We start from the raw sequence: 11229 nt of genomic DNA on the forward strand, positions 1-11229 counted from the left end.
CTTTACTGAAGGATCACTCAAGTTTTATTTACATGCACTAATATATATATATATACAGTGATAGTGTAGAAATATTTTAGATAGATATGAAAATATATATTAGTGATAAGGTGGGTAAACCTGTAAGCATTACCAAATTTGATATAATTTTTATTTATTTTACATACACGCACGATGACGGCCAACACTTTGTGAATTTGTTCATTTTATTGTGAAATATTTTCATCCATAAAATGAAGTTCATAGGAAGAACAAAAAACGTCCAATATTTTTCTAATTGATTTATAATATTAGATAACATCCCTGAAAGGTATACATAGCAAATTATCAAATAAGTGTCTACATTATTTGTCAAAATCGAACTTGTGTAATAGTGTAATATACTTTTTTAGTGTCTCTCTGGTTTTATATATTATTTACCTTACTTTGATATTTTGTTATTTGTGATATTTGCATATTGTTCTGTGCATATAGTCCCCTGTAGCTCAGTTGGTTGAGCATGGCGCTTGCAACGCCAGGGTTGTGGGTTCGTTTCCCACGGGGGGCCAGTATGACATTTTTTATTTATTTTTATTTCACCTTTATTTAACCAGGTAAGCCAGTTGAGAACAAGTTCTCATTTGCAACTGCGACCTGGCCAAGATAAAGCATAGTAGTGCGATAAAAACAACAACAACACAGAGTTACATATGGGGTAAAAAACATAAAGTCAAAAAATACAACAGAAAATATATATACAGTGTGTGCAAATGTAGCAAGTTATGGAGGTAAGGCAATATGCACGAACTGTAAGTCGCTCTGGATAAGAGCGTCTGCTAAATGACTAAAATGTACACGTTTGTGTGATGCAATAAATATGCAAATAATCACAAAATGATTGCCTACCATACTACTATCACCGATAGAACAGTGAGACAGATATTCACCGGATGTATAAATGTGACGCATCCGCTTGGAGTTTCCACTCACTACCAAATATGGTAGTTAGAGGAAGCCCAGTGAGAGAAACTGGAACGAGATGGATTTTGGCCGACATTCTGCACATTTTCTCATCGATGGAACATTTGATCTCAATACAGTTTTCCCAAAACTAGAATATGTTACGAACAGAGTGGACTAAATCTCGTAGACTTTACCTTTTGCTAAAGGTTTAAAACATAGTAGTTTAGAAGGAGTGCAAAGGCGCACTTCACAGAGTAGACGTTCCCCAACGGAAATATGCAAATATGAGATTGTACGCGTGTATACTATAGGATCTCGCTAGCTCGTGCTTGGCTCTGCCCACCTCCTTACTTGTTCCGCCCAATATGACTCATTTTTTCCCGTTTGAAACGATAAGCTTTGGTCTATCTTGGTTTAGTGGTTTAGTGATACAAAATATTTGCTATTACAGTACACAGAAGCCATGAAGACGCACGAGACCGTGCCCTTTAATGTCACTCTGTAGCTAACAAGTGCTAATGCTAAGCTAACCAGCTACGTCAGTTGGTGCACCACTAGTCCCGATCTGTCCAACCCAACTCTTACGAAATGTGTGTCCACAGACAGTGAATACAGCTAGGAAGCCACTCCTGAATGACACATACTTTTAAGCTGGTTTCAACTGATAATATTGACCTAGCTAGCACGAGCAACTGGTATGTCTTTCAAAGTAACTTTATTAGCCAAGCTAGAGGTCGATGTTTGCTAAAGGTGGACTCATACAGTTATTAGGTAAGAATATTTATCAGTGGTCAAGGACAGGATCAGTTATGGATACCTTACTGAATTGAATCGAACTCATTTGTCATTGGTAGTTGTTAGCTTTAAAACGTAAACAATATTGTAAAAACTAAAGAGTTATAGCTAGCATCACAAAGCTAACAAATCAAAGTTTTAAGCTTTTGGCATCCGTCTATGCTTAGTTACTCATGATATCTAACGTTAGTCAATTTCTTTCATGCTTGCTAATTCATTAATGCCATGTTCTAGCTGGTTGTAACTAAATCAGTCTTATCGTCGTGGCTAGTTAGCTAATGATTTCTGTAATGTATTAACTGTCAGCTATAACGTTAGATACATTGAGGATCCAAAGACAGCTTGCTAGGTGCTGTCATTCATCACATAATTTGACTTAATGCTCCTTTATTGGAGAACTGTAGTCTCACATGTAATATACGAAGACATGGATTGTTGAAATACACTGCCTACTCTGTATCTACCATGTAGATATGTGCTTAGTCATGCTGACTCACTGACATCCTAATGCGTTTACAGATCAGAGGTGCAAGTTAAGTCTCTTCGCAGCTATGGGAAACTCCTGTAGCAACAACCTTGGAATCCCACCAGCAAAAGGGCCCAATGCAGTGGGATGTTCAGATTTCATGATGGATCACACTGTAGAGGTAAACAGTGTTGTTCTTTTTGTCATTTTCCTACCAGCTAGGAAAAATTATATTTTCTAAATACAAAACCAACTGGTAACAACCATTGAAACTGTTTGTCACCAGGGAACATTCTTTCGGTTATACTATCCATGTGTAGCATCCGACAATGCTGAAAAACCAGACTGGATCCCATGTAAAGGATATTTCTATGGGCTTGCAGACTTCATGAAAATCAACAGAGGGCTGAGTGAAAAGATTTTCAATTACCTCTTTGGTAAATACTTTTATTCTATGGTACTCATTAACATTTAGTTTATTTTAGCTATAGTGATCCTGGAACATAAAACTCAGGTGGGCTAGATTGACAATGTTTTATGCAGTGTACAGTAGATGTTATTCAATTACAAACTGTGTTTGTTTCTGGTGTTTTATAAAGGATCTTTTAAGATACCTGCTGCCCTGAATGGCCCATATAAACAAAATGGGAAGTATCCAGTAGTCATCTTCTCTCATGGACTTGGAGCTTTCAGGTACAAACACAAGTTTATTGTTCAACTTACATGTACATTCTCCATTATATGGACATTATCTTATGTTATTATATGAACATAATGTTATGCCTCACCTCTTTCCCCCAGAACTTTATATTCAGCCATATGCACAGAACTGGCCTCACAGGGCTTCATAGTGGCATCAGTGGAACACAGGTACCTCACAAACTCTCTACACACTCTCTTTCTCTCTACACACAAACTGTACACACAGTCTCTGTCCACTTCATTCATGAAAAGAGACTTTGACATGCGCTCCCTAATCTAATGGACAGAGGAAGGGATTTGATTCCAGTCAACAGTTAATGTACTTAAGCTAACAATGACATAGGACTCACCATAAATACACAGACAGTCGCCCCCATATAGGCAGCAGGCGTGAGCGACCTGCCTGTTTATCTCAGGGTAGGAGTGGGTGTGCAGACAATGGTACAAACTAGGTCATCACATTTTTATCAGTATGGACTGCTGGTACTATATGGATAGCATAATGGCTGGTCTGTGGCCTAACCCTGTCTGCCATGGGGTTATGGCCTAAAGCCCATCACACCCTATACAGGTTAAGCTTGCTGCTGTGGACTTCTGTGAAATTCAGCAGTACTGAACTGGCTATTGTGTTGTGTTACACATTTGTGTTGTGTTAAAGATGCAGTCAAATATTTTGTCACTCTTGCACCTAACAATAGAATGCAATGGAGCAGAATTGTCTGTTTTCTCTTTTCAAAACTGGTTAAATGGCTATTTCTTACCCTGTAGGCACCTGCAACTTACCACAGATCAGATAAATTACACATAAATGAGAATCACTTGCCTCCAACCAAATTAATTTGAATTTTGAATAATTTAGTCCAGGCCATTTTTGACTTTGAAGTGAAAAATCTATTTTTCAGTTTAGATTATTTATTTTTTGGTCCTGGGCAGTTGTAAATCCAACAAATACACGTGAACACCAAACGTTTTATCAATTTGAACTTATTTTAGAATAAATAGTGAATTGTGAAAAGGTGCCAATATATTTGACCGCATCTGAATGAATCTGGTTGGTTTGTCTGCCAAACGAGTGAGTGTGATTACGGAAGCGTTAATGATGTGTGTTGTGTGGACCCATTCAGCTTCTTATCAATGAAATAGGCCTAGATAGACAATCTCTGACTAATGTACGACATTACTGTTTATTTACACTTAATATGTAATATTATATGTATGTATGACATTACTGTTTATTTACACTTAATATGTAATATTATACATGTACTCAAGAAGTTTTCCTATATCCTATTCATTAAAGTACACTTGTGTATTTCTTTAAATAAAACACTTTTTCCAGATCTCTGTCAGCATTGTACAACAACCAAAATGATATAATGTCAATATTGGTGCCGCTTAAAGAGAGCTACAGTGGGGGAAAAAAGTATTTAGTCAGCCACCAATTGTGCAAGTTCTCCCACTTAAAAAGATGAGGCCTGTCATTTTCATCATAGGTACACGTCAACTATGACAGACAAAATGAGGGAAAAAAATCAAGAAAATCACATTGTAGGATTTTTAATGAATTTATTTGGAAAATAAGTATTTGGTCAATAACAAAAGTTTCTCAATACTTTGTTATATACCCTTTGTTGGCAATGACACAGGTCAAACGTTTTCTGTAAGTCTTCACAAGGTTTTCACACACTGTTGCTGGTATTTTGGCCCATTCCTCCATGCAGATCTCCTCTAGAGCAGTGATGTTTTGGGGCTGTCGCTGGGCAACACGGACTTTCAACTCCCTCCAAAGATTTTCTATGGGGTTGAGATCTGGAGACTGGCTAGGCCACTCCAGGACCTTTTAAATGCTTCTTACGAAGCCACTCCTTCGTTGCCCGGGCGGTGTGTTTGGGATCATTGTCATGCTGAAAGACCCAGCCACGTTTCATCTTCAATGCCCTTGCTGATGGAAGGAGGTTTTCACTCAAAATCTCACGATACATGGCCCCATTCATTCTTTCCTTTACACGGATCAGTCGTCCTGGTCCCTTTGCAGAAAAACAGCCCCAAAGCATGATGTTTCCACCCCCATGCTTCACAGTAGGTATGGTGTTCTTTGGATGCAACTCAGCATTCTTTGTCCTCCAAACACGACGAGTTGAGTTTTTACCAAAAAGTTATATTTTGGTTTCATCTGACCATATGACATTATCCCAATCCTCTTCTGGATCATCCAAATGCACTCTAGCAAACTTCAGACGGGCCTGGAAATGTACTGGCTTAAGCAGGGGAACACTGCAGGATTTTGGGTCCCTGGCGGCGTAGTGTGTTACTGATGGTAGGCTTTGTTACTTTGGTCCCAGCTCTCTGCAGGTCATTCACTAGGTCCCCCCGTGTGGTTCTGGGATTTTTGCTCACCGTTCTTGTGATCATTTTGACCCCACGGGGTGAGATCTTGCGTGGAGCCCCAGATCGAGGGAGATTATCAGTGGTCTTGTATGTCTTCCATTTCCTAATAATTGCTCCCACAGTTGATTTCTTCAAACCAAGCTGCTTACCTATTGCAGATTCAGTCTTCCCAGCCTGGTGCAGGTCTACAATTTTGTTTCTGGTGTCCTTTGACAGCTCTTTGGTCTTGGCCATAGTGGAGTTTGGAGTGTGACTGTTTGAGGTTGTGGACAGGTGTCTTTTATACTGATAACAAGTTCAAACAGGTGCCATTAATACAGGTAACGAGTGGAGGACAGAGGAGCCTCTTAAAGAAGAAGTTACAGGTCTGTGAGAGCCAGAAATCTTGCTTGTTTGTAGGTGACCAAATACTTATTTTCCACCATAATTTGCAAATAAATTCATAAAAAATCCTACAATGTGATTTTCTGGATTTTTTTCTCTCAATTTGTCTGTCATAGTTGACGTGTACCTATGAGGAAAATTACAGGCCTCTCTCATCTTTTTAAGTGGGAGAACTTGCACAATTGGTGGCTGACTAAATACTTTTTTCCCCACTGTATTTGGTGTTTTACTCTAGGGATGAATCAGCCTCTGCAACATTCTTCTACCATGAAAAGTCTCAAGAGCCTGAGAAAGATGAGGCGTCGCTGTCGCCGCCTAAACCCAACCCTGAGGCCCCAGAGAACCTGGTAGAGGAATGGATGTACTACCGATCTCTGAAACCAGGCGAGAGTGAATTCCCCCTTAGGAATAAACAGGTACACATAGAATTGAACATGTCACATACAGTGTAATGTGTAGACTTCTTTATCTGTTTGTCTGAGCCATTCCTCAGGACCCTACATTTGAGTCATACATTTGTTTTATGACTGTGATACCACTACTGCCATAACATGGAATATTGCATTTGTATTATATATTTAAATTTTAGTCATTTAGCAGATGCTCTTATCCAGAGTGACTAACAGTAGTGAGTGCATACATTTTCATACTGGTCCCCTGTGGGAATCAAACCCACAACCCTGGCGTTGCATCTCCCTTGTTCTACCAACTGAGCCACACAGGACATATAACTCCAAATGTACATTGCATTCTGTTAGGAAGACCATTTCATGTGTTTGAGAACTAAGTATAATATTGAACTGTCTATTTCTAGGTGAAACAGCGAGCTGACGAGTGCATAAAGGCTTTGGATACACTCATCCAAATCAACTCAGGAAAAAAGATGGAGAACGTGCTTCAGACAGATTTTGACTGGACGACTTTGGAGGTGAATATTTTATGTCTCAAATGAAACAATCAGTGACCAGCGGCTTTTGAACCCTTTTGTGTTCTCTGCTGCTGCGAATGGCTAAATACACTGCTTTTAGACAACAATCAGCCTTTTCACAACACCACTTGAACCCTTTATGTGGAGGAAACAGCAGAAACAAGACCACCTGTTTTTCATTTGTTGAATGACAGTTTTTGATAACTGTTTTGACATATTCCTCCACATTGGATAATAAACAGGCCCTACAAGTTGTGCATGTTGGTTGAACGTTCCATTAATATTCAGTCAACTCGTGTTCAAACTTTTAGTACGATTACTTGTCTGCTGTTTGAATCATATCTGGTGTTACTGGTAATGAATGACATCACCCTGTATCTCCCCACTTTCCCAGAACTCTATGGACTTGTGCCGGATAGCGGTGATGGGCCATTCTTTCGGGGGAGCAACAGTGATCGAAGCCCTCTGCAAAGACGTCAACTTCAAGTAAGAGCTACCCCTCTCAATTTCGTCACATTCAAACAGTCGTTTCAGTTTTCAAATTTGCATTACATTTTCCTCCCTCTACTAAAGTCTAATCAATGTAATCAAATGGCACATTTAAGATGAGATGGTTCAAAAGGTTTCCTTGGAACATGGTGCTTGAATCAAATCAAATAAAGTTGTATTTGTGTAGACTTTACCGTGAATTACTTACAAGCCTTTTCCCAACAATGCAGTTAAAAAGTAAGAAAATTAACAAATAGATAAAAATAAAATAGTAACATGATAAAACACCAGAGTTGTGAGTTTGATTCCCCCACAGTCCCATATTTTATACTGAAAATAATACACACTATACAGTCAGTCTCTTTGGATACAAATATCTACTAAATCATTGTTTCTTAACCCTCAATGTAATGTTGCAGACCAGTCCCCTGTCGTGGAAATTCAACACTATGTCGTGGAAATTACCACCAGGGACACCTGAAGTCAATCTTAAATGAATCATTGTTATTAACAGCAAGCTGGAGAGGTCACAGTCAAATTTAGATGCATAAAGTACCGGTCTGAAGTGAGCTCTGCCGGGGCAGTCCTGTTAGTTATCTTATTTACTACTTACACAGACAAGTTATATTTGCATGGTTCATAGGGTTGGTTCCTGCATGTGTCTGGCACCGTCTCCTATCTTAACTTATAGAACATATTCTGGGCGTTCTGCCAGATGGTCCTAAGGAGGAGGTCATGTCGCCCCCCCTCATATCTTTACCAAGCACAGAGACGTACCTATCTCTCTTGCTAAATTACCATATTATAATATTGTAGCAACCATAACATAATACCTAGCGATCTTATCAAGCGGTTCAGATCTCTTGGCGTAACAGATAAGATGTTGGGTTGACAGTTGCTGGACCCAGGTTCGGGTCCTGGTTGGGGATACCCCCCGAACTCACAACAATATTATTTGTATATTCTGTTGATCTCCTCAGGTGTGGCATTGCCCTGGACGCGTGGATGTTCCCCCTGGATGAAGAGATCTATGTCAGGGTAAAGCAGCCCATCTTCTTCATCAACTCTGAGAAGTTCCAGTGGGCCGGGAACATCAGTCGCATGAGGAAACTGGACTCCTCCTCCACCTCCATGCAGAGGAAAATGATCACCATCAAGTATGGAAAGAGTATACATTCACTGTTACTGAGATGACAATGTGAAAGATGATAGATTAGTAGATTTGTTTTCCACACCTATAGACTGTTTGGTTGTTTAGCAACAAAAACGATCCGTGCGCAACTATGGGTTAAAAGACACGGTTGGCTTAATTTGTTGACAACATGTAAGTTATCTTTCATCTCCAATGTTTATTGAAAACATAAATGTGCACATTCTCAAATACATCGTTACAGTTGTTGGTTAGCTAGCTACTGAATTTTAGCCATTTAGCGCAATGGTTCCCTTTTGATTAGCCATATTAGCATTGACATGAAGTCAGTCAAAACAAGACAAGGTATCAAGAACAAGATGAAACAAGCCACTGTCATTCTTGCGAGCAATCTGGCCATCCAGAATCACAACACTGCCCCATGAAAGCGTGCACATCGTTTTTGTGACGTTGTTGGCTAAGCCAACTCTTTGGTTCAGTTGAGTTGTGCACAAGAGAACACACAGTTGCCTCAATTGGTATGTGAGGAGCACATCATGACATAAAAAAAAATATATAAAATATTATGTAGCTGACCCTGGCATCCAGCTTCTCAGTGTGTGTTTCTCAGGGGGTTGGGTTAAGAATGTTTTTATTTATTTGATCTGAAAATGACAATGGACACTCGAGTAATCTTCTATACTCTTTTTCCCCACAGGGGAACCGTTCACCAGAGCTTCCCAGATTTCACCTTCCTGACTGGCAACTGGATAGGGAAGATCCTGAAGCTGAAAGGAGAGCTCGACCCTCAGGTCGGCATCGATCTCTGTAATAGAGCATCGCTAGCGTTCCTGCAGAGACATCTAGGTAAGAATCTGTATGTAGTTAATTTGAGTGTTGGTTGCTTCAACAGGTGCATTGGACATGTTCATTCTGTGTGCGGGAGCTTTTTTCCTTTGAATAGTTTTAATTTGATAAAACAGAGAACGCAAAGCCATTTCCTTGTGTGGGGAATGTGTCAAACAGGTTTGCCTTTGTTTTGCAGGTTTAGATAAAGACTTCAATCAATGGGACCATCTAATAGAGGGCAAGGACCACAACCTCATTCCAGGCACCAATGTCACTGAAATATCTTAGTTCAGTTCTATCTGAACTATGGACCTTACACACAGAGGGATGTATGGTTTCCAGCCAATTCCACTAACGCAACGTGCCAATACTTGTTGCTCTGAGCCTTGAATGTTGTTTCAATCATGGATATGTCAAATTGATGCACAGCAATTTCTACTACAGTCAGTCTTTACCAGTACCAAATGATGATTGCTTGGAGAGGAGGTATACTGTATCTCCAAGTAATGTCGAGCTAAACAGGGTTTACGGTTTTGCAGGAACACTGCACTCATCAGTATCTTTGTACCTGAACTAATTATGGTTGTGTGGTATAACATTTTACACCTGTATGGGATATTAAGTCAATTTTGTTAAGGCAGGAGGCTTTGGAAATATAGTGACCCCTAGATGGTTAATTTAGGACTTTGATTATTTGGTATTTATGTATCTAGCGTGATTGCACAGAATAGATTGAGAGAACGTAGCAGTATACTACTTTAAAAGACACAACAAGAATAACAAATTGATGACAATATTAGGTCACAAGTAAAGGATGAGATGTTTGATTCCTTTGAACCAGATCCATAAATATGCCATGTGCCTTAATCTACCTGTATTTCCATCCTCCTGGGTCCTATTCATTAGGCACTAAACGGAAGAAAACTCACTAAAACAACCTGAACAATGAGGAACACTCCTTTCAGTTTTCTGTTGCAAAACTTTGTGTGCCCAAACAAATACAGCCCTGGATCACTCAAATGTAACAGCTTTTCTTCTATACTTCATTTCCATGTGTTTCAATACATTAATCAGTCTGAAATATTTTCATTTGTACACTACTGTAATCCAATGCATCTGATTTGTATACAACTATAAATGATGGATACTATGAGTATTTCTTTGAGTCCTTGATCATCAACAATTCTGTTCTGAGAAATATGATCATAAGGTCCTGTGAAGATTATGAACCATCTCTATGTAGTAATGTTCTGGAATGTCATCAAAGAATGCAAACAGCATTGACACTAGACTGCGGAGGACATAGCGATGTGACAAGATAAAAACTATCATAGCTGCTGGTAGGACAAAGAAAACAACTTGTGGAAGGAAGTGCAAGATTATGTATTGTGTAAACAAAAAAAATTCATCACTGCACATTTCGACATTTTTTTCTTCCAGGAACAACCATCTTGTGAAAGCCTTTCACATTGAATATGGCCAAAAAGTGTGTCCGATTTTTAAACGTCAACAATTGAATATGGAAATATATAGAACTTTGTTTTTGGAAACATTGGCAAAATTACAAAAACTAAACATACTACAAAAACATTTTGAACATAGATCAATTGTGCAGTATTCAATAAATGCACTAGGCTGATACAAAGACACTGGATGAAAGAGTTCTGTTAAGAATACTGATTAAACATGTCTCAACAACCATCCAAAAGACAGTGTCATGGTATTTTAAAGATTGTCCATAGCACCAAATAGTTCTGAAAAATTGACAAGCACAGAGTGGTATACTGCATAGCAGGATTAAGGAGTTAGCCAGCTAACTTGCCTAAATACTTGGCATGGGCTAATTGATTCAGCCAACTAAAACATCAAAGTTTAGCTTTATTTAATATTCCAGAAAATCAATAGTCATTTCTGGTTGCTTATCAAAGTTAGCTGGCTAACTCGTTGAACCTGCTTTGTAGTATACCCTCTGAGGCATTTCTGATCTAGAGACAAATGGCTAACTTGAGCCACATGAGGTGAAGATGGGTGTTTACAGCTAAATAACAAAGGAAAAAGCAAAGCAAATTACCAAATAAACTGGACACAGAATGCAAATGCAAACAAAATGCCACTGAACCGACAACAAATTGTCACTGAACAGATTCATTTAACGTC

At 39.0% G+C, this 11229-nt stretch overlaps 1 protein-coding gene across 1 annotated transcript; it reads left to right on the top strand.

The window, feature by feature from the left end:
- The first annotated feature begins 987 nt into the window (after positions 1-987).
- LOC311106428 (platelet-activating factor acetylhydrolase-like) lies at positions 988-10225 on the top strand. Its single transcript, XM_084148761.1, has 11 exons — positions 988-1713; positions 2257-2384; positions 2490-2640; positions 2803-2896; positions 3005-3073; positions 5913-6093; positions 6492-6605; positions 7000-7091; positions 8075-8251; positions 8942-9090; positions 9269-10225. Exons 1-11 carry the CDS (start codon positions 1680-1682, stop codon positions 9358-9360), a joined length of 1281 nt encoding a protein of 426 aa, XP_084004887.1. The 5' UTR covers positions 988-1679; the 3' UTR covers positions 9361-10225.
- Positions 10226-11229: the final 1004 nt, after the last annotated feature.

Source organism: Coregonus lavaretus (genome assembly GCF_964263955.1).
Source record: "Coregonus lavaretus genome assembly, chromosome: 31".
Classification (NCBI taxonomy): domain Eukaryota; kingdom Metazoa; phylum Chordata; class Actinopteri; order Salmoniformes; family Salmonidae; genus Coregonus; species Coregonus lavaretus.